Source organism: Pristiophorus japonicus, chromosome 3 (assembly GCF_044704955.1).
Source record: "Pristiophorus japonicus isolate sPriJap1 chromosome 3, sPriJap1.hap1, whole genome shotgun sequence".
Classification (NCBI taxonomy): Eukaryota; Metazoa; Chordata; class Chondrichthyes; family Pristiophoridae; genus Pristiophorus; species Pristiophorus japonicus.
The window spans coordinates 239,471,405-239,499,248 of record NC_091979.1 but is presented as its reverse complement, the minus strand read 5'-3'; the positions used below and the strand labels follow the sequence as shown (position 1 = coordinate 239,499,248).

The 27,844-nt window shown below is 47.9% G+C and overlaps 1 protein-coding gene across 5 annotated transcripts in view; it reads left to right on the top strand.

Moving 5' to 3' along the window:
• The window catches only part of loxl4 (lysyl oxidase-like 4), a 169,099-nt gene extending 141,571 nt beyond the window's left edge, over positions 1-27,528 (top strand). For 4 of the 5 annotated variants that reach the window (XM_070876459.1, XM_070876457.1, XM_070876460.1 and 1 more), the window contains 4 exons: positions 11,852-11,967; positions 16,774-16,910; positions 18,234-18,345; positions 23,319-27,528. In XM_070876459.1, the coding sequence (XP_070732560.1) occupies positions 11,852-11,967; positions 16,774-16,910; positions 18,234-18,345; positions 23,319-23,389 (436 nt within the window). In that variant the 3' untranslated portion in view covers positions 23,390-27,528. Of the gene's footprint in view, positions 1-11,121; positions 11,379-11,851; positions 11,968-16,773; positions 16,911-18,233; positions 18,346-23,318 lie in introns of those variants that run through there. The other variant, XM_070876462.1, reaches the window with a different exon arrangement.
• Positions 27,529-27,844: the final 316 nt, after the last annotated feature.

Genomic DNA, 27,844 nt, shown 5'->3' with positions numbered 1-27,844 from the left:
GAATCTAGAATCTAGAAAGGCATAGTTTCAGAATAAAGGGGTCTCCCATTTAAAACCGAGTTGAGGAGGAATTCTTCTCTGAGGGTCGTGAATTTTGGAATTCTCTACCTCAGAGAGCTGTGGAGGCTGGGTCATTGAATATATTTAAGGTGGAGAGAGACAGATTTTTGAACGATGAGGAAGTCAAGGGTTATGGGGAGCGGGCAGGGAAGTGGAGGTGAGGCCAAGATCAGATCAGCCATGATCTTAATGAATGGTGAAACAGGCTCGAGGGGCCGAATGGCCGACTCCTGCTCCTATTTCTTATGTTCTTATGTCCTGACTGTAGGCAGCAGTAGAGGCCCCAAAATTAACCTCGGTCAACAAGGGCAAATAGTCAGCGGGAATCCCACTCTCCAGTGAGTGGCACTCGGAGATGTGGGTGGATCTGTGCAGTGAAAGTTAATAACGCTTCAACAAATCAAAGGAAATTCCTAGAAAACACGCGCAAAGTCAATTTCTGGAAAGCCGCTGAACAGATGCTCCCAGAATGGGACTTGAATGCTTTACCTAACAGGCTGGGGCCTTTGCCAGCAAATAGGCTTCTGCCAAGTACATTCCATTCTTCAGCAGGAGTCCTTGTGGCCTCGGGAGCTGATCTCGGAGGAAGCAGCGTAGCTGTCCGATTGCTGCAGTGGAGGGGGAGGGGTTACGTTACCTTCATTCAAAGCTAAAGATGTTTTTTGGCTGGAAAGGTCTATGGATGCGGATGGGGAAATCCCCAGATTGGACCACGAGCCCCGAGGGCGGCCGTAAAAGTTGCTAAAATCGGCCTCGGTGCTAAATTAGGCTGCGGGGAAAACAACTATTTTTTACACATTGGGCTAGAAATTGAACTTTTGACGATAGCGGGTTTTTTCCCGGCATTTTTGCGCAAAAAATACCATGACAAATACCGTTACTTTTTTAAAGGGGTAAAATTGGCAACAAAATGCACCCAACAGTACGAGGATTCATGGTGGAAATTGCAATCCTCGCAAACTTTAGTCCAAGGCCGATTACCGCTAAAAATACAGGCCCTGGGAGTGGGGAAAACACACACAAAAAAATAGCCAAAAACAAAAAATCAAAAATCACAAAACATTTACAAGATCCTTAACTAAGTTATTGCTGCAAAAGAATTAAAAAGTTAAAACTTTAGCTTACCTTTTTCACAGGTCTTCCTACTTACCGCTGTTGCTGAGGCTGCAACGCATCTTTTGACCTGGCCTTTTTCTCCACGCTTACCGGCCAATTTAAAGCGATATCACGTTTTTTGGCATTGCATGACGGCGGCCCACTTTTCAGTAGCATTTCAAAACCGCCAGCGCACAACTTTGGGCAATTTAAGTGAGCACCTTTTCACGACAAAAAAGGCAAAATATCGCTGAAAAAACTGGGCGCAAGGCGGGCCCAATTTCTAGCCCATTGACTTTCCTGTTCTCAGGATGTCCCAAACTGTGTGAAAGCCAATGAACTACTTGTCAAAGTTGTTGTTGTTGAAGACCTTGCTTAAAGCCTACAACAGGGACTACACTCCAAAAGCACTTCATTGGCTGTAAAGCGCTTCGAGATGAAAGGCGCTATATAAATACAAGTCTTTCTTTTTTTCTTTTTACCTCTTTGACCAAGTTTTGGGTCATCTGCCTTAATATCTCTCTACGTGGTTTGCTGTCAATTTTTGTCTGTAAGTGCTCCTGTGAAGTGCTTTGGATCAATTTACTATCTGAAAGGCGCTATGTAAATGCAAGTTGTTGTGGTTGAGCGGAACAACCTAGGCACCAGCATCAGTCCAGGGGCATCGATCGGCTGATGTGGGATCCACAGGGCTCTCTTGGCTGGGGTCAGATCGCCATCTGAAGAAAGCCAAATACTACTTTAATTTGGCCCACTTAGAAAAGGGGAGCAAATAGCAGGGGTCAGTGGCCATTGAAGGCAACCCTGCTGGCATCCATCCACGGCATCCATGCCCCACATCTTCATGCCCCCACCCTCCTACTCTCAAGCGGGTTCTTGAGATGGGCCGAACGGCACTTCCTTGTCCATAAGCATCCTCGCACATTGGTGGGGTCGTGTGCTGGAAACTGTCGGAATACAATCAGCCACAGCTGCCCACGTTCCTCCTCAGCTGCGTGGGCAGTGTGTGACCGCTTGGCTCTCTGCCAGTCCCGCGCTGCCCGGGGTCGGGCTTTTCTAACGTCAACCTCCGCGCATGGGCCACGCACCCAAAAAGAAAAATTAGCGGGGGTGGGTGGAGGGGAGGAAATGACATCGACGGCGACGGTGGGTGAGCCAGGAGAGCATGGGGGTCACTGACCAAGGCCCGGGTCTTGCTCCACCACAGTTACAAGGAGCGCAGTGGGATCGAAGGATTGTGACCCCCAGCGACGGCAGTTAAGGTCAACTCAGCCCAGGACTCGAAACGAGCATCGTCCCTGCTCTGTCTCATTCAGTGTCACGGCAGCCCATCCCAAATGTTGAGTATTCTCGGCGTGGAGAAGAACTTCCTAAAGTTGCTATTGAGCAGTTTGAACCTGTGCCCCCCCACTCTGCTTTGCCATACTCCAACATGTTTAATCTACAGTAGTATTCCTTTCCAATACCTTTTTAAAAAAAAAAATTCATTCATGGGATGTGGGCGTCACTGGCAAGGCCAGCATTTATTGCCCATCCCTAATTGCCCTTGAGAAGGTGGTGGTGAGCCGCCATTTCAGAGGGGCAGTTAAGAGACAACCGCATTGTTGTGTGTCAAGTGTCACATATAGGCCACTTGGTTAATTGTCTTGGTTAATCCTTGCCACTGGACCAAGACCAAGCTCTATCAAGCCCGTGTGGTGGCTGGTGTGCAACGGCCACCACACGTTAAAAAATCCACGCACAGGCATCTTCCATCCTTCAACATGCAGTTCAGGATCTGGAATATTAGGTCTTTCATTGGAACACCTGTGAGCTCATCCCTTTTTGGCGTGGAAGCAAGTCATCCTTGATACAAGGGACCACCATGATGATGATGATAGACCAAACCGGATAAGGATGGCTGATCCCCATGGGACATTAGTGAACCAGATAGGTTTTTACAACAATTACATGGTCATTACTGCCATTAGTTTCTTTATTTCAGATTTATTTAATTAACTGAATTTAAATTCCCCCGCTGCCGTGGTGGGATTTTAACTCTTGTCTCTGGATCATTAGTCTAGGCCTCTGGATTACTAGTCCAGTGACATAACCACTGTGCTACCGTACCCAATTTACTCGCTCATATTCTTCGACAAGATCACCCCTCAAGCGCCTCCTTTTCAGGCCACAAAGTCCAGCCACCCTAATGCACCTGGACCAGTGTCACTGACCGATTTCCAAATGAGTTAAGATCAGCACTCAGGTGCAGCATTAAAAGAATTCGAGACTGTGGCTGGTCTTGGCAGAACCCAGCAATAAAAACTGCTGCCCCTTGGCCTCGGGCCTCTTGGATTCGCCCAGGGAAAAATCAGCCAGGGCTTCCGTTTCCAGTTGCTAGCCAGGGTTTGGAGGCTGTTGTTCGGTGTTCTGCGGCCAATATTTATCCCTCAACTTGCATCATTAAAACAGATGACCTGATCATTTGCACAGTCGGTGGTGCCGTCTTTCGGATGTGACGTTCAAATCGAAGGCCCGGCCTGCTCTCTCAGGTGGATGTTAAAAGATCCCACGGCCATTACGTTGAAGAAGAAAAGGGGAGCTATCCCGGGCCAATATTTAGACCTCAATCAACATTGTTAAAACAGATGATCTGGTCGTTTATCTCAATGTTTATGGGACCCTGTTGAGTGGAAATTGGCTGCCGCGTTTCCTACATTACAACAAAATACTTCAATGCTTGTAAAGTGCTTTGGGATGTCCTGAGGTTGTGAAAGACACTGTGTAAATGCAAGTCCTTTCTTTCTTTGTTAACTTTTGTTCTTCCCAATGCTGTGTCACTCTTCTGTTCTTGCGGGGGGCCACTCTGGTCATAAGTGCAGTGTGAGGCGAGGGGGACGATCAGGGTAGTTTGGCCTTAGCGGTTAGGTTTAACTGAGGCTGACTATTGTCGCCGAGGATATCAACACTCGCCTCAGAAGAAAAGGTTGCAATTAAATTTAGTCAACAAATTCCATAATTTGGCCATTGACAGTATATTAAACACTCTTGTGTGCATAGATAGTTGCAAAGATCAGTTTAGAATATAAGGCAGCAGTTTTTTAATTAAAACAAAGAAAAACTTGCATTTATATAGTGCCTTTCATGACCTCAGGATGTTTCAAAGCGCTTTACAGCCAATTAAGTACTTTTTGAAGTGTCATCACTGTTGTAATGTAGGAAACCCAGCAGCCAATTTGCGCAATTAATTGGTAGACACACACAGAGATACTGTTTTAAAGAAAGAAAGACTTGCATTTATATAGCGCCTTTCATGATCACTGGACATCTCAAAGCGCTTTGCAGCCAATGAAGTACTTTTGGAGTGTAGTCACTGTTGTGATGTAGGAAATGTGGCCGCCAATTTGCACACAGCAAGCTCTCACAAACAGCAATGTGATAATGACCAGATAATCTGTTTTAGTGATGTTGATTGAAGGATAAATACTGGCTCCAGGACACCAGGGATAACTCCCCTGCTCTTCTTCGAGATAGCATCATGGGATCTTTTACATCCACCTGAGAGAGCAGACGGAGCCTCGGTTTAACGTCTCATCTGAAAGACGGCACCTCCGACAGTGCAGCACTCCCTCAGCACTGCACTGGGAGTGTCAGCCTAGAATTTATGGGCTCAAGTCCCTGGAGTGGGACTTGAACCCACAACCTTCTGACCCAGAGGTGAGAGTGCTACCCACTGAGCCACGGCTGACGCACCAGTGAAGTTGCGTATTGCTTTGTGTGCCGGCGCTAAGACTGGCAAATGGCGGAGGCTGACTTTGAGCGACGAACACTCGGATGTCGCAGTGTGAGAACGAGCAACAACACTGTCGTACCAGCAGGGCAGTCTGGCACTTCGCTGGTTGCGGCTGTAAACCAGTTTGCGGGGCCCAGGGGATCTCGGGTGCATTGTTGTCCTCCTCTGCGTTTCTGTAGCAGCCTCTGGGATGCGGCGCCAACGTCTGCCGGTGCATTAGCGACTGTCGCGTCAGGATCCAGCTCCTCCCACAAGCAGGAAATCACTCGAAAGCAGCAGCTCGTGGGAGAGCACCGTTTGATGGCTTGCCACACGGCAACCAGCTGGAGACGTGACCAAAGTTCAGGCAACATAAGGAACATTTAACCTTGTGCCCTCTGGAATTCCCAACTGATCCCAATATTTTTATTTCTTCACCTGGATAAACAAGGAACGCACTCCTTCTCCCACCCCCACACCCACCCCCCACATATCCCCCCCAGCAAGCTTCTTTTTGAAATGTATTTAAAAAATTAAAAAAATCTTCAGATCATCTCTCACATCGAAGATGGAAATGACCTTGGAAAAAGTGATTCCTGGTTTCTGGTTAGTGAACTGGTCTCACTCAGGGCACCGATTGGGGCAGGTATGATTGGGGTTAGCAGAGGGGTCGATAGGTTTAGAGGGAATTTGAGGGGGAATTTCTTCACCCAGAGAGTTGTGGGGGTCTGGAACTCACGGCCTGAAAGGGTGGTAGAGGCAGAAACCCTCACCACATTTAAAAAGTGCTTGGATGTACATTTGAAGTGCCGTAACCTACAGGGCTATAGACCAAAAGTTGGAAAGTGGGATTAGGCTGGATAGCTCTATGTCGGCTGGCACAGACACGATGGGTCGTGCTATAAATTTCAATTATTCTATGTAATGCCCGAGGGATAGAGAAGGCCAGAATCAGTCAAAGCAGCGGTTTGTGATTGACAGCCTGAGTGGGGTTATTCACATCAAAAATATGTAGAGATTACTCATGGTTAAGCAGGCCATTCGGCCCAACCAGTCCACCTCAGTGCATGCCCTCCACCGGGGCAAATAGCTATAATCACATTTACCTTCCTGTTCCCATATTACTTCAACCCCTTTTCCTTCCTCCCCCTTTCCAATCTGATCCTCAATGTTGACATAGATTCTGCTTCAATCACTAACCTCGAGAGTGAATTCCACACAGCCTCACACACTCTTGGCTGGATTTTCCTTCTTCTGCTGCCCCTGTTAGTGCCCAGGAGGGGCGGAACTAAGCACTTCCGGCCGGGCGGCCAGCTTCCAGCGCCCTGCCTGGACATTCGGTGCTGGTTTCAAGGGGTCACGGGGCATTACCGCCCGGGGGAGCTGGAGGGAGAGTCTGTGGGTGCTGCAGGGAGAGTCCGTGGGAGCTGGAGAAAGAGAGAGGGCATGGGGGCTGGAGGGGAAGACAGAGTCCATGGAGCTGGAGGGAGAGAGAGTCCATGGGGCTGGAGGGGGAGAGAGTCCATGGGGCTGGAGGGGGAGAGAGTCCATGGGGCTGGAGGGGGAGAGAGTCCATGGGGCTGGAGGGGGAGAGAGTCCATGGGGCTGGAGGGGGAGAGAGAGAGTCCATGGGGCTGGAGGGGGAGAGGGTCCATGGGGCTGGAGGGAGAGAGAGTTCATGGGGCTGGAGGGAGAGAGAGTTCATGGGGCTGGAGGAGGAGAGAATCCATGGGGCTGGAGGGGGAGAGAGTCCATGGGACTGGAGGGGGAGAGGGTCCATGGGGCTGGAGGGGGAGAGAGTCCATGGGGCTGGAGGGGGAGAGAGAGTTCATGGGGCTGGAGGGAGAGAGGGTCCATGGGGGCTGGGGGGGGAGAGAGTCCATGGGGCTGGAGGGGGAGAGAAAGTCCATGGGAGCTGGAGGGGGAGAGAGAGTCCGTGGGAGCTGGAGGGGGAGAGAGAGTCTGTGGGAGCTGGAGGGGGAGAGAGAGTCCATGGGGCTGGAGGAAGAGAGAGTCCATGGGGCTGGAGGGGGAGAGGGTCCATGGGGCTGGAGGGGGAGAGAGAGTCCGTGGGGGCTGGAAGGGGATAGGGTCCATGAGGCTGGAGGGGGAGAGAGAGTCCATGGGGCTGGAGGGAGAGAGAGAGTCCATGGGGCTGGAGGGGGAGAGGGTCCATGGGGCTGGAGGGGGAGAGAGAGTCCGTGGGGGCTGGAAGGGGATAGGGTCCATGGGGCTGGAGGGGGAGAGAGAGTCCATGGGGCTGGAGGGGGAGAGAGAGTCCATGGGGCTGGAGGGGGAGAGAGAGTCCGTGGGGGCTGGAGGGGAAGAGAGACAGGCCATGGGAGCTGGAGGGGGAGAGGGTCCCTAGGGCTGGAGGAGGAGAGAGGGAGAGAGAGTCCATGGGGCTGGAGGGAGGGAGAGGCTGCGATCGGCGGTGGGGGTGGGGGGGTGCCAAAGACTTCCTTGTGGGACCGGGGGCAGCACTCCTGCACCTCTTGGCCCACAAGGATTGCTGTAAAAGGCACTCAACTCATGGAATTAACAGCTCCCGCCTCACTTTCCCTGCCGCTTTACCCCGGATCTGGGAAACGTGCATTGTATCTGTAAAATGTACATCGGGCTCCCAATTGCAGTGTGGAAGCCAGATTTAAATCTGCTAATGCGGTGACCCGCGACCCCAGGGCGAGACACTCGGACGCCCCATAAAAATGGCGGCAGACGCGGAGGTGGCGAGCTGGGGACGCGTTCCCCGTTATTTCACTTTCAACAGCCCCCCGACCCCCTCTCGCCCGTCGTGGGTGAGGGTCCATCTCAAGACCAGTATTTTCCCAAAATTCAGGACCAGCTGGTTTGCAGTCCGGCCAATAAATAAACTTAACCACCATAACTGGAGTTTGGCCTCCCAAACATCAAGAAGGATAATACATGATTCCCAGGAAGAAATGAGAAGAATGTCCTCGACAAACAAACATGCACGTCATTCGGTCAGCTGAGCCATTTGTTTCTGTCTTCTGATAAACAAGGGCGCGTTCCAGGGATTGATTTGGGTGGTCAGATTGGAACAATATGCAGCTTGTATTATTTAGGAACATCGCCTCCTGTTTACCAATCTGAGCCAACTTATTTCTATGTACCTTCCATCAGACTGTATTGGGATCATCATCATCGTAGGCAGTCCCTCAGAATCGAGGAAGACTTGCTTCCACTCTTAAAAATGAGTTCTTAGGTGACTGAACAGTCCAATACAGGAATTACAGTCTCTGTCACAGGTGGGACAGACAGTGGTTGAAGGAAGGGGGGGTGGGATTGGTTTGCCACATGCTTTTTCCGCTGCCTGCACTTGTTTTCTGCGTGATCTCGGTGACGAGACTCGAGGTGCTCAGCCCCCTCCCAGATGCACTTCCTCCACTTAGGGCGGTCTTTGGCCAGGGACTCCGAGGTGTCGATGGGGATGTTGCATTTTATCAAGGAGGCTTTCAAGGGTGTCCTTGAAATATTTCCTCTGCCCACCTTTGGCTCGCTTGCCATGTAGGAGTTCCGAGTAGAGCGCTGGCTTTGAGAGTCTTGTGTCGGGCATGCGAACAATGTGGCCCGCCCAGTGGAGCTGGTCGAGTGCGGTCAGTGCTTCGATGCTGGGGATGTTGGCCTGGTCGAGGACACTAACGTTGGTGCATCTGTCCTCCCAGGGGATTTGCAGGATCTTGCGGAGACATCGTTGGTGGTATTTCTCCAGTGATCTGAGGTGTCTACTGTATATGGCCCACATCTCTGAGCCATACAGGAGGGCGGGTATCACTACAGCCCTGTAGACCATGAGCTTGGTGGCAGATTTGAATCAAGACTCATCACAATGTCTTCGACTCTAACTTTTTCCTTACCAGGGCCTCACAATTGTGGAACTCCTTCCCTTCCTCCTCCAACCACGCAAAGCATCACAAAACCCAAGCTTGGTTTCGCCTAGCCATTGCTTGTTGATTAACCGCACCTTTTTGCAGTCTATAAACCCCTAGGCATGAGCCATTATCTGACCATCAAATCACACGGCACAGGAGGCCATTCCGCCCTTCGGTGCCTGTGCCAGATCTTTGAAAGCGTTCTCCAATTTAGTCCCATCCCCAGCTATATCCCCACAACCCTGCAAATTAGCCCTCTTCAAGGACATGTCCAATTGCCTTTTGAAAGTTCCTGCAGAATCTGGTAGTGCGTTCCAGATCACAATTTCATCATCATAGGCGGTCCCTTGAACGAGGATGACTTACTTCCACACGAGTTCACAGATGTTTCAATGAAGGACCCGATGTTCCAGTCCTGAGCTCCAATTGAAGGGTGAAAGATGCCTGTGCGTGGATTTTTTTAACGTGTGGTGACTGTTGCACACCAGCCACCACACGGGCTTAACAGAGCTAGGCCTTTATCCAGTGACAAGGATTAACCAAGACGACTGGAGACCTGCTCTGTTGCACGGATCTAGCGCGCACACATATCGCAGTGTGGGTAGGCCCGTGCTGTCCCTGGGCCCTCGGCTCTTCTGGTCCCTGTACTCTCATTCGCCGCACCTCCACCACGACCTCTCGCCGCTCCTCCATCACAAATATTCACCACACCTCCGCCACGATCCCTCATTGCTCCTCCACCACAAAAACACTCGCCGCACCTCCATGATCATAACAAGCCTCTGTGTGAAGGCATTTCTCCCCATCTCTCCTCTGGTTCTCTTGCTGATTATTTTAAATATGTGTCCTCTGGTTACCGACCCTCCTGCCAGAGGAAACAGTTTCTTCCTACTCGCTCTATCAAAACCCCTCATCATTTTGAACATCTCTATTACGTCTCCAACTTAACCTTCTCTGCTGCAAGGTGTCCATGACGTATCACCGGCACGGGCACGATGGGCCTAATGGCCTCCACTTGTGTCACAACTTTCTATGATTCTACGAACAATCTCAGCTTCTCCAGTCTCTCCACAGAACAGACACAGCAGTCGGTATAGAAACATCACTTTTCAAGTTGGTTGCTTACTCCTGAGGGTGACTCCGAGGTCATGGATTGCTGACTGTTTTAAGTTCTGCCATATATAATCTGTTGACATGTAATGCTTTAAAATTATTTTTGACATCAACTAATTTTAGACAGTTCATGCCCCCAGCAATTTGCTGTGCAAATTATCCCCCGTGTGGTATAGTCTGGCACCGCTCCAGTCCTTTACACGCCCAACATCTAGGCAACACCATTGACAAAATAACCACTTGCTTATGCTTGAAGGACAAGTTGATTTCTCTGAATTACAAAGTAGCTTTAAATGTTATATATAAAGGCAGCTAACTACCTCTACACTAACCTCAGACGTTCATTCCTCCCTCTTGTTGCTGTGTTTTTTGTGCTATAAACGTGCTCAGGCTGACGTGCTGAAAATCTTGGCTGAATGTTGGTTGTAAAGGCCCTCTTTTCGATAAATAAAGCCATCTTCGCCTGGATTCACAGTAGGCTGACAGCGCCAAATTGACCCCTTGATTCAGCACCAACTTGTCCATGTCTCTTACAAGGGGAATCACTTGCAGGGGAAAAAACTGGGGAACGGGACTAACTGGACAGCTCTTTCAAAGAGCCGGCCCAGTCATGGCAAGCTGAATGGCCTCCTTCTGGGCTGTTAAGCTGTGTCAGCTGTGGCTCAGTAGGTAGCACACTTGTCTCTCAGTCAGAAGATTGTGGGTTCAAGTCCCACTCCAGGGACTTGAGCACATTTTTTTTTAATCTAGGCTGACACTCCCAGTGTAGTGCTGAGAGAGTGCTGCACTGTTGGAGGTGCCGTCTTGCAGATGAGACGTTAAACCGAGGCCCCGTCTGCCCTCTCAGGTGGACATAAAAATTCCCGTGGCACTATTTCGAAGAAGAGCAGAGGAGTTATCCCCTGGTGTCCTGGGGCCAATATTTCTCCCTCAATCAACATGACAAAAAAAACATTATCTGGTTATTATCACATTGCTGTTTGTGGGAGCTTGCTGTGCACAAATTGGCTGCTGTGTTTCCCACATTATAACAGTGACTACACTCCAAAAGTACTTCATTGGCTATAATGTGCTTTGAGACGTCTGGTGATTGTGAAAGGCACCATATAAATGCAAGTCTTTCTTTCTTTATAGAATACAAAAGCAAGGAAGCAATGATGAACCTTTATAAAACACTGGTTCAGCCTCAACTTGAGTATTGTGTCCAACTCTGGGCTCTGCACTTTAGGAAGGATGTGAAGGCCTTGGAGAGAGTGCAGAAAAGATTTACAAGAATGGTTCCAGGGATGAGGAACTTCAGTGACGTCGATAGACTGGAGAAGCTGGGGTTGTTCTCCTTCGAGCAGTGAAGGTTCAGGGGAGATTTGATGGAGGTGTTCAAGATCATGAGGGGTCTGAACAGAGTAGATAGAGAGAAACTGTTCCCATTGGCGGAAGGGTTGAGAACCAGAGGACACAGATTTAAGGTGATTGGAAGAAGAACCAAAGGCGACATAAGAAAAAACTTCTTTACCAGCGAGTGGTTAGGATCTCAATGCACTGCCTGAAAGGGTGGTGGAGGCAGATTCAATCGCGGCTTTCAAAAGGGAGTTGGATAAATATCTGAAGCAAAAAAATTTGCAGGGCTACGGAGAAAGGGTGGGGGAGTGGGACAAGCTGAAGTGCTCTTGCAGAGAGCCGGCACGGGCTCGATGGGCTGAATGGCCTCCTTCTGTGCTGTAGCCATTCTATGAGCTGACCTCGAGGTCTTTGCTGATTATGTGTGTTCTGCCCAACTGTGTGAAAACCAAAAACTGAAACGTACAGAGAGAGAGAGAAAGAAACTTGGCTGCAGGCAGCTAGGCGCCCACTGTAGATGCCGCGGTTGAAACAAAGTTATATCACGCCTGTTTATCCATCCATGGGACTCAGGAGCTTACTGCCTTTCCTCTCTTTGCAGACACTACCACAGCATGGAGGTCTTCACGCACTATGACCTTTTGACCCTGAACGGCAGTAAGGTCGCAGAGGGACATAAAGCAAGCTTCTGTCTCGAAGACTCGGACTGTGAAAGAGGTATGTCTGGAGAAGGAGTAGAAATGGTGGGGGTGGCTCTGGGGGGTGGTGGGGGGGATAAGCGCTGATGGGTGTGATGTCTTGCTATGCGGAGGGTTTGACAAAGCTCTGCTGGGCAGGCCACATTGTCCGCATGCCAGACACGAGACTCCCCAAAACAAGCGCTCTACTCGGAACTCCTTCACGGCAAACGAGTCCAAGGTGGGCAGAGGAAACGTTACAAGGACCCCCTTAAAACCTCCCTGACAAAGTGCAACATCCCCACTGACACCTGGGAGTCCCTGACCAAAGACCGTCCTAAGTGGAGGAAAAGCATCCGGGAGGGTGCTGAGCACTTTGAGTCTCATCACCGAGAGCATGCAGAAACCAAGCGTAGGCAGCAGAAAGAGCATGCGGCAAACCAGTCCCACCCATCCTTTCCCTCAACGACCATCTGTCCCACCTGTGGCAGGGACTGTGGTTCTCGTATTGGACTGTTCAGCCACCTAAGGACTCATTTTTAGAGTGGAAGCAAGTCTCCCTCGATTCCGAGGGACTGCCTATGATGATGCATTCTGTGCCTACTGTACATGGTCCATTTTCATGATACATGACTCATTTTCCGTGGAAAATAAAGATTGAAGGGAGACATGGGACTGATTAGGTGGGCAGAACAGTAGCAAATGGAATTCAATCTGGAGAAGTGTGAGGTAATGCATTTGGGAAGGGCTAACAAGGCAAGGAAATACACAATAAATGGGAGTATACTGAGAGGTGTGGAGGAACAGAGGGACCTTAGAGTGCATGTCCACAGATCCTTAAGTTAGCAGGACAGGTCGATAAGGTGGTTAAAAAGACATACAGAATGCTTCCTTTATTAGCCGAGGCATAGAATATAAGAGCAGGGAAGTTATGCTAAATCTGTATACAACATTGGTCAGGCCACAGCTGGAGTACTACGTGCAGTTCTGGTCACCACATTACAGGAAGGATGTGATTGCACTAGAAAGGGTGCAGAGGAGATTTACTAAGATGTTACCAGGACTGGAAAACTTTAGCTGTGAGGAAAGATTGGATAGGCTGGGGTTATTTTCTTTGGAACAGAGGAGGCTGGGGGGAGACCTTATTGATGTATATAAAAAGATGAGGGGCCGAGATAGAGTGGATAGGAAGGACCTGTTTCTCTTAGCAGAGGGGTCAATAACCAGGGGGACATAGATTTAAAGTAGTTGGTAGAAGGATTAGAGGGGAGATGATGAAAAAATGTTTCACCCAGAGGGTACTGGGGGTCTGGAACTCACTGCCTGAAAGGGTGGTAAAGGCAGAAACCCTCACCACATTTAAAAAGTACTTGGATGTGCACTTGAAGAGCCGTAACCTACAGGGCTATGGCCCAAGAGCTGGGAAGTGGGATTAGGCTGGATAGCTCTTCTCCGACCTGCACGGACCCGATGGGCCGAATGGCCTCCCTCAGTGTCGTTATTTTTCTATGATTCTATGATGTCCCGTCATTTCAAAGTGATTAGAGATGTGGGCGCAAATGGTCTGTTCTGTAAGGCTGTGAGCTCAGAACTAGGTCAGCGGCAAGTCAGACGAAAAATCAGAAACTCTTTTTAACCCGCAGAGAACAGAGTAAACACAGTTGGTGCGTCGACTAACTTTCACAAAGGAGCTGGGGTGATAGCTGATTTGGAGCAGATTATAGGGGTAGGGAAAATATTTGACAGATGGAGTATAATGTTGGAAAGTGTGAGGTCATCCACTTTGGCAGAAAAAAAATCAAAGAGCAAGTTATTATTTAAATGGAGAAAAATTGCAAAGTGCTGCAGCACAATGGGACCTGGGGGTATTGGTGAGGCCACACCTGGAATACTGCGTGCAGTTTTGATTTCCATATTTACGAAAGGATATACTTGCTTTGGAGGCAGTTCAGAGAAGGTTCACTAGGTTGATTCCGGCGATGAGGGGATTGACTTATGAGGAAAGGTTGAGGAGGTTGAGCCTCTACTCATTGGAATTCAAAAGAATGAGAGGTGATCTTATCGAAACGTATAAGATTATGGGAGGGCTTGACAAGGTGGATACAGAGAGGATGTTTCCACAGATAGGGGAGACTAGAACTAGAGGGCATAATCTTAGAATAAGGGGCTGCCCGTTTAATACTGAGAAGAGGAGGAATTTCTTCTCTCAGAGGGTTATAAATCTGTGGAATTCGCTGCCTCAGAGAGCTGTGGAAGCTGGGACATTGAATAAATTTAAGACAGAAATAGACAGTTTCTTAACCGATAAGGGAATAAGGGGTTATGGGGAGCGGGCAGGGAAGTGGAGCTGAGTCCATGATTGGATCAGCCATGATCGTATTAAATGGCGGAGCAGGCTCGAGGAGCCGTATGGCCTACTCCTGCTCCTATTTCTTATGTTCTTATGTTCATCTTATGAGATGATCAGATGCTTGATGGGACGCAGTGGGGTCGATTTTCACCCAGACAAATCGTCCTTAAAGGAGCGGTAACAGGCTCGAATCAGGGTGGCTAGTCAAAACCCTGGAACTCACTCCCTAACAGCACTGTGGGAGCACCTTCACCACACGGACTGCAGCGGTTCAAGAAGATGGCTCACCACAACCTTCTCAAGGACAATTAGGGGTGGGCAATAAATGCCGGCCTTGCCAGCGACGCCCACATCCCATGAATGGCAATATATTTCCAAGGCAGGATGGTCTGTGACTTGGAGGGGAACTTGGAGGTGGTGTGTTCCCATGAGCCTGCTGCCCTTGTCCTTCTCGGTGGTGTAGGTCGCGGGTTTGGGAGGTGCTGTCGAAGAAGCCTTGGCAAGTTGCTGCAGTGCATCTTGTAGATGGTAGACACTGTAGTCACGGTGCACCGGTGGTGGAGAGTGTGAATGTTTAAGGTGGTGGATGGGGGGGCCAATCAAGCGGGCTGCTTTGTCCTGGATGGTGTTGAGCTTCTTGAGTGTTGCTGGAACTGCACTCAGCCAGGCAGGTGGAAAGTATTCCATTACACACCTGAGTCGAAGTCTTCTGAACAGGGAACAGGGGCGAAAAATATATAGTTTGGAAAGAAGTTTGGCCAACACATAGATCCCTTCTTAGAACTATTTTGTTCTTGGAAAAAAAAAAGTATATTGGAACAGTTTGAACAATAAACGAAGCAGTTGTAGCCATAGCAACGATCTATTGAGTGTTGGGGGATTCTCAATTTCAACTTTCTTAAAGGAGATTGCAAGAGTATATGTGTTTCGTGCCAAAGATGGGGAGGAAGGGATTGAATGAGGAAATGGGAGCCATCAGACTGAATTTGATGTCAGCACTCTGGAATGTCCAGAGGATCGGAGAGTGCAGTCTCTCTTGGGAAAAATGGTTTCCTGATGTGGAGACGACTTCCTGCTGAGATTAGGAAACAGGAGAGAAAATCCCCCCATACACAACATGTGCAAATCTAATCATTCTATAAATAAGTACAGGGCTTCCTGAAGTCTTATGGAATTGGAATGACCTAAAGATTTTAAACCCATAGACTAGAACATGAGAAATAGGAGCAGGAGTAGGCCATACGGCTCCTCGAGCCTGCTCCGCCATTCAATATTATCACTGCTGCTCTTCGACCTCAACTCCACTTTCCCGCTCAATCTCCATGTCCCTTGATCACTCTTGAGTCCAAAAATCTATCGATCTCAGCAGGTCAAAGTCTCTGTTTTGACTTCACATATGGCGACATTGGGGGGGGGGGGGTGGGGAACCCACTGACAATATGGTAATAAAGCTACTCAAATGGCATAAATAACTGCTCCTAAGCAATGTTCTCCATAATTTTTGGGGGGCAGGGGCCACACGGAGCCCTTTAACTGGCTTTGTTGGGGTAAAAAGGCTTCTCTTCTTCCAGGTTGATTCCCTGAAATAAGGAATCGACACCTGCCCTTATAACAACCACAGAATCAAACAGACAAAACCTTGGATTCACTTTTACGATCTTTATTCAAGCATATGCAGAGGAAGCCTCGCAGTCTCAGCCACCTAAGAAAGGACCTTCGCCAAGTAATGGTTCTATACACAATTATACATTTTCTGAGGTGTGCGACCCTCGTGCAAAGCCTTCTACAAGTTGGTTGGCCGGTTGGCCTACAGCTTACCAGCAAAGCTACATTGATGCGTTAACCCTAATCATCATCATCATAGGCAGTCCTTTGAAACAAGGATGACTTGCTTTCACAAGAGTTTACAAATGTTTCAATGAAGGACCCGATGTTCTAGTCCTGAACTCCAATTGAGAGGGTGGAAGATGCCTGTGTATGGATTTTTTCACCCCAAGTTGTGGAATACACTACCAAGAAAGACTACTGAAACAATCCGTATGAGCGAGTTCAAGACATATTTCAACACGATGTAGAAAGCAAGGGGATTGAGTGATATGGTGAGAAAATGGGTAGGATGGGACTGAGCTGAAGGAGTGGAATTGACCGGACTGATGACGTTCTACAGATGATATTTAAGGTCCCGGCAGCACAGGAAGAAATGCATTGCAGAGTGCATTCGGTGATGTGCATCTACCCTAGCAGCCTTCAATCTCACTCTTGACCAGATGGGTTGGTTGTCAGACTGAGAATAATTACTGTGGAACCAGTTGGCCTTCTACTTGTGCGGCTCGGTGTCAAATTTTTATCTCATAACACTCTTATGAAGCGCCTTGGGACATTTCACTACGTTAAAGGCGCTATATAAATACAAGTTGTTGTTGTTGTTTACTAATCTGTGCCGACTGCCCAATTCATCCCTTTCTCTCTTCAACTCTTCCCCCCCCCCCCCCCCAGGCATTTATAAACGATATGCCTGCGGCAACTTTGGGGAGCAGGGTGTCACCGTGGGTTGCTGGGACCTCTACCGCCACGACATCGACTGTCAATGGATAGATGTCACGGATGTTAAACCAGGAAACTATGTCTTTCAGGTATGGAAACTCTGTGAATCTTTCACTTTGTAACCGCTAGAATATTGTACCCTCCAGCAGGCTGGGGTGCTTTTCTCCAGACAAGGGAAGGCTGAAAGGGGTGCCCTGATGGAGGTCTTCAAGATTATAAAAGGGTTTGAGAGGGTAGATGTCGAGAAGTTGCTTCCACTTCTGGGGGAGACCAGAACCAGGGCCCATAAATATAAGACAGTCACTAATAAATCCAATAGGTAATTCAAGAGAAACTTTTTTTATCCAAAGAGTGGTTAGAATGTGGAACTCACTACCACAGGGAGTGGTTGAGGCAAATAGTATACATTTAAGGGGAAGATAGATAAACATGAGGGAGAAAGGAATAGAAGGTTCTGCTGATGGGGTGAGATGAAGAGTGGTGGGAGGAGGCTGGTGTGGAGCATAAACACCGGCACGGACCAGTTGGGCCGAATGGCTTGTTATTCTATGAAAATGAACATAAGAACATAAGAAATAGGAGCAGGATTAGGCCATGGCTGATCTGATCATGGACTCAGCTCCACTTCCCTGTCCGCTCCCCATAACCCTTTATTCCCTTATCACTCAAACATCTGTCCATCTCCGCCTTAAATATATTCAATGACCCAGCCTCCATAGCTCTCTGGGGCAGAGAATTCCAGGCTTTACAACCCTCTGAGAGAAGAAATTCCCCCTCATCGCTGTTTTAAATGGGTGGCCCTTATTCTGAGACTATGACCCCTAGTTTTAATTTCCTCTATGAGTGGAAACATCCTCTCTGCATCCACCTTGTCGAGCCCCCTCATTATCTTATATGTTTCGATAAGATCACCTCTCATTCTTCTGAATTCCAATAAGTAGAGGCCCAACCTACTCAACCTATCCTCATAAGTCAACCCCCTCATCTCTGGAATCAACCTAGTGAACCTTCTTTGAACTGCGTCCAAAGCAAGTATATTCTTTTGTAAAGGATGGGCAATAAATGCCCACATCCCATGAACGAATAAAAAAAAAATTCAGCAGCGGTGGAGATAAGGGTGTAGGAAGGTGAGAGATGCAAAGGATGTAGTTGGCGAGGTGCAGATGATAGGACTTACCTTGTGTTTCTATAATGCAGTGGAATATCTGGCACTGCATACCTGCCCTGACCTAGCAACTCCTTTCAGGCCCCATGCAGATGGAGAGGACACTGTTAAGGCACTTGCTCTACATGTTTCTGAAGTGCATGTGCTGACTTTGTCTCCCTTTTCAAGGACACATCAAGCACTAACTAATCTTTCGCTTCTCTCTGGGAAAAATTCTGAATGTTTTTTGCCTCTCTCCTTCCCCCAGGTCCACATCAACCCCAACTTTGAAGTGGCCGAGTCAGACTTCTCCAACAATATGATGAAATGCAGGTGTAGATACGACGGATTCCGTATCTGGATGTACGGCTGCCACATAGGTACGTAGCCCTTCGTCGGGGACGGTGTCTCAAATAACTGTCGCTGTGGCTGAGTGTATCCACGACTGGTTATTTAGATTCATAGAATCATAGAAATTTACAGCAAGGAAGGAGGCCATTTCGGCCCATTGTGTCCGCACCGGCCGACAAAGAGCCATCCAGCCTAATCTCACTTTCCAGCTCTTGGTCCGTAGCCCTGTAGGTTACGGCACTTCAAGTGCACATCCAAGTACTTTTTAAATGCAGTGAGGGTTCCTGCCTCTACCACCCAATACATTCTGAATTTCTGAATCCAGATTAGAATAGTTAAAGACTGTTTGGAAATCCAGACTTTAGGTCAAACCTGGATGGTTCTTCATAAGAAAAAAAAAGTGCAGAATTATTTCACTACATCAGTATCCTTTTCAAAAATAGAATTACAAAGAATGCACAGCACAGAAACAGGCCATTCGGCCCAATTAGTCTGTGCTAGTGTTTATGCTGCACACGAGTCTCCTCCCGTTCCATCTACCTCGTCTCAGCCTTTCAGCATATCTTTCTATTCCTTTTGCTCTCATGTACTTGTTTAGTTTCCTTTTGACAGTATCTAAACTATTTGCCTCAACCACTTCCTGTGGCAGCAAATTCCACATTCTAACCACTCACTGAGGGAAGACATTTCTCCTTATTTCCCTATTGGATTTATTAGTAACTATCTTGTTATTTATGGCCCCTAGTTTTTGGATTTTCCACATCTACCCCGTCCAATCCATTTATAATTTTAAAGACCTCTATCAGGTCACCTCTAAGTCTTCTCTTTTCCAAAGAGACGAGCCCAACTTGTTCAACCTTTCGAGATAGCTGTAATCTCTCAGTTTGGATACCATCCCTGTTAATCTTTTTTGCACTTTCTCTAGTGCCTTTATGTCCTTTTTATAGTATGAAGACCAGAACTGTGCGCAGTTCTCTAAGTGCGGCCTGATGCAAGTTTACTATAACTCCCCTACTTTTTAATTCTATACCCCTGGAAATAATTCCCAGCGCTTTGTTAGCATTTTTAATTTCTTTGATGACCTGCGATACTGTGTTTAATGATTTGTTCACATGTATCCCTGGATATCTCTGCTCTTAAAGCAAAGAGGTGCTGTCTTTTGGATGAGACGTTAAACCGATGCCCCGTCTCCCTCTCGGGCGGAGGTAAGAGATCCCACAGCACTATTTCGAAGAACAACAGGAAAGTTCTTTCCGGTGTCCTGGGCCAATATTTATCCCTCAATTAACATCACTAAAAACAGATTATCTGGTCATTATCACTGTGATATATTCTTTACCACCTCACAAACACACAGACTTCACAGGCTGTTAACTCAGGAACTTGTCAGGTGACCTGTCACCTGATGTCTTTATTGTATTTACAGCAATGGCTGCATTACCACAGTAGTCCACTAGGTGGAACTATATTACAATCACATTGCTGTTTGAGGGAGCCTGCTGTGCGCAAATTGGCTGCCACTTTTCCCACATTACAACACTTCAAAAAGTACTTCATTGATTGTGAAGTTCTTTGGGATATCCTGAGGTTGAGAAAGATGCTATATAAATGCAAGTTTGATGTGCCACCATACAGTAAGGCTGACCATATATCGTGGACTGCTTTGAGCAGAGTCAGCTCCATAACATGCTGACCATCTTGTGCAAGTTGCCGGGCAGATTCTACGGCACCAGGAATTGCAGTTCAAAGTTTAGTCTCCTAAACTGCTCAAGTCTCTGGAGTGTGACTTGAACCCACAACCTTCTGGCATCGGAGGCGAGAGAGAGAGAGAGAGCGTGACCCGCCGAGCCACGGCTGACACCTCAAAGGCCAGTGGCCTTTCTCCGTAGTGTGTGGAGCCAGAGACGGGAAGGCTGCCATTCCAGGGGGCCAGTGCAGATGTGCTGCGTGCTCAGCCTGCCCCCTGTTGGCAGGAGAAGGAAAGGGCAGCATCGCTTAGACTTGCCGAGTCCGGAGATGCTTTATGAGAACAGGCCCCTTCCAGATTATCAACCCTACCATCTTTCAATTACAGCGGGCTGCCACAACCCGAGCTCCCTCCAAGAAACTAAAGATAATCATTTCCAATAATCCAGCGTAATATTCTATATCTGTGACCCGGCTGACTAAATCTCACTCTGACTGCAGTGGCAGCAAATCACTGAATGCTGACTGATTAATATTAAATAGGTTTATGCTGATCTACGAGATAACGGAGCTGCCCACATCATGACAAACGGGCAACAAAAGGCTCACATTTCTATCGCGCCTTTCACGAGTGAAATTTAGTCAGGACGTCCCAAAGCGCTTCACAGCCAATTAAGTGCTTTTTGAAGTGCAGTCACTGTTGTACTGTAGGTAACGCGACAGCCAAGATATGCACAGCAAGCTCCCACAAACAACAATGTGATAATGACCCGATAACCTGTTTTTTCAGCGACGTTGATTGAGGGATAAATATTGGCCCAGGACGCCGGAAACTCCCCTGCTCTTCTTCGAAATAGTGCCATGGGACCTTTTACATCCACCTGAGAGAGCTGACAGGGCCTCGGTTTAACATCTCATCTGAAAGATGGTACCTCCGACAGTGCAGCACTCCCTCAGCACTGCACTGGAATTGTCAGCCTGGATATTGTGCTTGAGCCTCTGGAGTAGGACTCGAACCCACAGCCTTCTTAAAATTGAGGCTGGAGTTCTGCTCATTGAGCCACAGCTGACTACCCTTGATGCCAACTGCTCCCCTTCTTTGTCACAAAGAGGTCTAATGATAGTTAAAAGCAGACCCAAAATTACCTGAATTAAGGACCACAAAATGGTTTTGTGATGCCTTCATTTCAGAGTAATAATTTAACAGGAAGCCATTACATAGGAACAGGAGGAGGCCGTTCAAACCCTCGAGCTTGTTCCACCATTCAATTAGATCATGACTGATCTGCATCTTAACTCTGCCTTGCTTGCTTCCATATTACCCTTGCCTAACAAGAATCTTTTGATCTCAGTTTTGAAATTTTCAATTGACCCCCAGTCTTAACAGCTTTTTGGGGGAGTTCCAGATTTCCACGACCCATTATGTGAAGAATGCTTTCTGACATCACCCCTGAACGGCCTGGCTCTCATTTTATGTCACGACCTTATTGAGGGAGGTGGGCCCTTTAACGTACTCATAAAATGGTTACAGCGCAGAAGGAGGCCATTCGGCCCGACGAGCCCGTGCCGGTTCTCTGCAAGAGCACTTCAGCTAATCCCACTCCACCACCCTTTCCCCGTAGCCCTGCAAATCTTTTTCCTTCAGGTCCTTATCTAATTCCCTTTTTGAAAGCCATGATTGAATCTGCCTCCACCACCCTTTCAGGCAGTGCATTCCAGATCCTAACCATTCGCAGCGTAAAAAAGTTTTTCTCATGTCGCCTTTGGATTTTCTGCCAATCATCTTGAATCTGTGACCTCTGGTTCTCGACTCTTGTCTAGACCCTTCATAATATTGAACACCTCTATCAGATCTCCACTCAACCTTCTCTGCTCCAAGGAGAACAAACCACAGCTTCTCCAGTCTATCCAAGTAACTGAAGTCCCTCATCCCTTCTGCTACAGCTGTACAGAGCATTGGTGAGACCACACCTGGAGTACTGCGTACAGTTTTGGTCTCCTTATTTAAGGAGAGATATGCTTAGATTGGAGGCAGTTCAGAGAAGGTTCACGAGGTTGATTCCTAAGATGAAGGGGTTGTCTTATGAAGATAGGTTGAGCAGGTTGGGCCTATACTCATTGGAGTTTAGAATAATGAGAGGTAATCTTATTGAAATATACAAGATTCTGAGGGGGCTTGACAGGGTAGCTGCAGAGAGGATGTTTCCCTTTGTGGGGCAATCTAGAACTAGGGGGCATAGTTTTAGAATAAGGGGTAGCCCATTTAAAACAGAGATGAGCAGGAATTTGTTCTCTCAGAGGGTCGTGAATCTTTGGAATTCTCTGCCACAGAGAGCTGTGGAGGCTGGGTCATTAAATATATTTAAGGCGGAGATGGACAGATTTTGGAGTGATAAGGGAGTTAGGGGAAGCAGGCAGGGAAGTGGAGCTGAGGCCAAGATCAGATCAGCCATGATCTTATTGAATGGCGGAGCAGGCTCAAGGGGTCAAATGGCCTACTACTACTCCCATTTCTTATAAGAACATAAGAAATAGGAGCAGGAGTAGGCCATACGGCCCTTCGAGCCTGCTCCGCCATTCAATAAGATCATGGCTGATCCAATCATGGACTCAGGTCCACTTCCCTGCCCGCTTCCCGTAACCCCTTATCCCCTATTGTTTAAGAAACTGTCTACTTCTGTCTTAATTTATTCAATATCCCAGCTTCCACAGCTCTCTGAGGCAGTGAATTCCACAGATTTACAACCCTCAGAGATGAAATTTCTCCTCATCTCAGTTTTAAATGGGCGGCCCCTTATTCTAAGATCATGCCCTCTAGTTCTAGTCTCCCCTATCAGCGGAAACATCCACTTTGTCAAGCCCCCTCATAATCTTATACGTTTCGATAAGATCACCTCTCATTCTTCTGAATTCCAATGAGTAGAGGCCCAACCTACTCAACCTTTTCTCATAAGTCAATCCCCTCATCTCCAGAATCAACCTAGTGAACCTTCTCTGAACTGCCTCCAAAGCAAGTATATCCTTTCGTAAATATGGAAACCAAAATTGCACGCAGTATTCCAGGTGTGGCCTCACCAATACCTTGTATAACTGTAGCAAGACTTCCCTGCTTTTATACTCTATCCCCTTTGCAATAAAGGCCAAGATTCCATTTGCCCTCCTGATCACTTGCTGTACCTGCATACTATCATTTTGTGTTTCATGCACAAGTACCCCCAGGTCCCGCTGAACTGCAGCACTTTGCAATCTTTCTCCATTTAAATAATAACTTGCTCTTTGTACTTATATGTACTTATCTGATCGGTTTGCCTTTTAGGTGATGCCTTCAGCACCGCAATCGAGGAACAATTCGAACATCAGTCTGCCTTATCCAACAATATATCCTAACAGGAGAGCTGTCGCTCACGATGCCAGACAACACCTTGGACCTCCTGCTCGGGATTTGTCTGCTTCGCCCCTTCAGAACTAGGCTGCCGTGCGGACTATCATGCGACTCAACTGTGGAAAGCCTTTCCACAGCCAACAACTGAATGGGACTCGGCAGCACAAGCCAATCGTGCACTAGGAACTTGTGGTCATGTCCCGATAGAAACGATAAAAAAAATTCCTTGTGGGGGTAATCTTAACTTTGGGCACCGGGCTTAAAACTGGTGACAGCGAATCAGATGCACATTTAACCTCTTGCCCGCATAGTCTGCCCGTGTTTTGCCCGGTGGGTAAAGTTAATATTTAACCCTGCTCTGTGTGTGGTTTACTATTTTCCTTTTGGTTTAAAATTTTGTCCAAAGTGGATATCATAACCTCAATACTTGCACATTTAATTATTTGAGGATATTTTTTAAAAGATCTATATATATATATATATATAAATAATATTAAACAAAAGGGAATGTATATGGTGTTCCAGTTATAACGTCCTTTCGTTAATCTCTGCCGGGTTCGGTGCTATGTTGCGGACTAACGGAAAGGGTTTGCCGCAACTGTTAAATTTCGCCTGGCTAACTTCAACAGACGAACTTCACAGGACGAATGGAGTTAACGCAATGGTAATACAGTCCACACCGTGTGTAATGGTGTGATCACGATATGCCCGTTAGCCGCGGTGGCCGGTATAGCATGCTAGTGCCATTACAGTACAGTGCTCTGTCAGCTGTATCTCACTGGATAGTGCTCTCTCGCCTCTGATCAGAAGGCTCTGGGTTCAAGACCCACTCCAGAGACTTGAGCACAAACGTCCTGGCTGACACTCCCTCAGCGCTGCACCGTCGTTCGGATGCGACGTGAAACCGAGGCCCCGTCTGCCCTCTCAGGAGGACATAAAAGATCCCATGGCACTATTTCGAAGAAGAGCAAGGGGTGTTCTCCCCAGTGTCCTGGGGCTAATATTTATCCCTCAATCAACGTCACAAAAACAGATGATCTGGTCATCATAGCATTGCTGTTTGTGGGAGCTTGCTGTATGCAAGTTGGCTGCCGCGTTTTTCATATTACAACATTGACTAAACTCCAAAAAGTACTTCATTGGCTGTAAAACGCTTTGGGAATGCCGGTGGTTGTGAAAGGCGCTATAGAAATGCAAGTCTTTTTCTTTCTTTCAGTGCACTCCAATGTTCCTTGTGAGTACCGATCTATTGCCTTGTTGTTTCCGCCTGCACTCTGACCCACAGCTCGATTTACACAGCAGGCAATGCTCAGTGCAAACTGCAACCCTACAGCACATGAAGGGGATTAGAGGGGCTTAACTACACAACAGTTAGCTGAACAGCCACTGTGTAATTAGCCTCAGTGAAGATGTTGACGATGACTTGGAGTTCAGCCTCTATATGTGTGCAGATGCATGCGTCGTCTGTGTACTGTAGCTCAACGATAGAGGTTGGGACGGTCTTGGATCTGGCCTGGAGACGACGAAGGTTGAACAGCTTCCTACTGGTTCTGTAGTTTAGTTCCACTCCAGTGGGGAGCTTGTTGAGTGTGAGGTGGAGCATGGCAGCGAGGAAGATCAAGAAGAGGGTTGGCACGATGACGCAGCCCTGCTTGACCCCAGTCCGGACGTGGATTGGGTCTGTAATGGATCCGTTAGTCAGGATGATGGCTTGCATGTCGTTGTGGAGCAGGCGGAGGATGGTGACGAACTTTTGGGGGCAACCGAAACGGAGGACGATGCTCCCTTTCCTCCAACCACTGTCTGTCCCACCTGTGACAGCGACTGTAATTCCCGTATTGGACTGTTCAGTCACCTAAGAACTCATTTTTAAAGTGGAAGCAAGTCTTCCTTGATTTCGAGGGATCGCCTATGATGATGAATTAGCTTCTGCTTATTCTTGCATTCAGTGAACTGTCACGAGATGCGAACTACTGAGCAATCCCTGCTGTCTCTGCCCCCAATACACGGCGCTCTTAAGGCGCTATAACCTGCCACTTTGAAATTGGCGTTGATGTAAATGGATAATACCGCTTTTCGACGGATAGAAACAACTGCCTGTTTTAAACATGAAGTGGTGGGGACCGTCAATGAGGTCATGTCTAATTGTTCTCTCTGCGCTATTTTCGCAAAGGTTAGTTCACGCCCTTGTTTAGAATAATGGCGGCGTGTCATAGAAGCAGGTTGGTGTAGATTTACATCCTCGCTGCCTGGGAACGGACCTGATTAGATGGGTTGTACCCCCTTTATACAACCTCCCCCTCGATATTCATTCCAGTGAGGCGGGTTCTGTAAAGGGAGGGTGATTCGCTCCCATGGATTACCGGCCAGGCCCTGAGGGCGGACGCCGTGCCCCATTACTTCTTTCAGCCCTATAATCGCCCGGTGTAGGTTCACCCCGTAACTAGATCCAAACCCAAACCCTCCATCGAGTGGGCCATTTTGTGCCTCATTGGAGTCTTGCCCGCCGGCTGTCCATCCCGTGTGGGCATCTGGCTCCCCACCACAGCGTGGAACTGGGCGATTCTGACACCGCGCCGTTGGTAGGTCCTGAGGTGATGGGCGGGGGGAGGGGCGACGAGCGGCGGAGGGTCGGGGAAATGCACCCTAGCCAGCAGTATATCCACGGAGCCAAAGGTGATCACACACCCCTGCTCCTCCTGGCTGCACAAACAAATAACTCACGTCCCCGCAAATTGCCCTCGGTGTCCGAACTACTTCCTAATCTTGAACAATCGAGGGGCTGAGCGCTTGAAAACGGGGGCGGGGGAGGGGGTGCTCTGGCCCCCCCCGGCTGCCCAAGGGAAGGTACCTGAAACGCCCGGAGCGACAGTGTTCACGGAGCGCTATGTCTACAGCCCCATTCCGAGGCCATTAAAGAAGGACAGACCTTCTATTGCTACCGCGCCGTTCACCATCTCAGGGCGTCCCGAAGCACTTTACAGCCAATGAAAGTACTTTTCAAAGTGTCGTCACTGTTGTAACGAAGGAATTTATTAACACCGATTTGTCCGGGTGAAAATCGGTCCCACTGTCCCAGGCGTTACAGGATAGCACACAAGGTTACCGTGAAGCTCCAACTTGGAACTTCACACCATAACAAGGACGGATTCCAGGGCAAGCGAGGGGTATGGGGATTGAACGGGAAAGTGGAGTTGAGATCGAAGATCAGCCGTGAGCTTATTGAATGGCGGAGCAGGCTCGCGGGCCGAATGGCCTACTCCTGCTCCTAATTTCTTATAAACATCCCAAATCAAACAAAATTCGCAAAATGAAAAGCATCATCTGTTTAAAAAAAAAGCTAGTGGCATTCTAATACGTTAAACTGCAAAATATCAAGAGCAATGTAATAAATACCTAGAACTTACCAGTAGCGCTTGGCAAAGATCCCATCGCTGTCTGGCAAAGCACCAGAGCGTCTCCCTGGAGATTGCTGAGCAAAGCGATGACCTGTGCAGGCTGTGAATGCTGCACTCCACCAGCACGAGTGCTTACTGTGTAAAACTATGGATCTTTTATTTTTAAATTGAGAAACCGAGGTGAAGGGCAAAACGCAGAGTGTGAGGTGGAAAAGAGCAGGAGGACAGAGCAGATACATTTAGCGTTAATGATGCAGTGCTTGGCTTTTAAATGTCGGTGGATTTTAGGAGGAATGCAAGGCTGGGGGAGGTGAGGCGTTCCACAGGGTCGATACCCTGGGAAAGAATGAGAATAACAGGCGCAGGATTGAGGAAGGGAAGGGGGGTGGGAAAGGAGGAGCTCTTCATGTTTGTTTGGAGAAGTCTGCTCATCTGTAAACATCCACATGCAGGGACCCTACCCTGTAAAGTAACAAGATCATTGCATGATTAAAGTATGTTGTGATAAAATATCTCGGCAGCAACAGTCATCAGGGAATGAGTTTAGTACAATTGTAAGAATTCTGAGATGGTACTGTGCATTATAAAGATACTGTCCACGTCCTTCCACAACTTCCTGGAGATAAGTTATTTAGCAGCGTGTATATTTATATCTGTTTACTATTGCAGTGGTCACACAGCGGTATGGGTGTGGCCAGAACCATGTACTCCTTTTGTGATAAAGACATCTCTGTACAATCCCAGAACTTGGCTGACGTTTCTTTATTCAAATCTATTTTTTGAAACAGAGATTTTAACATTTTTTAAGAAGGTGGACTGTGAGGGATGGAAGGAAGGGCAGGATAGATGGATGGAGTGATTGATTGATCTGCAACAAATTAATGTATGGAGGTCGATGCATGTGGTACGGAAGTCTAGTGCTAATGTTACTGAACTAGTAATGCAGGGATGCAAACGCAAATCTCTCTGCGGCGAATTTAAATTTAGTTAGTTAAATAAATCAGGAATTAAAAGCTAGTATCAGTAATGGTGACCATGTAACTACCGGATTGTCATAAAAAC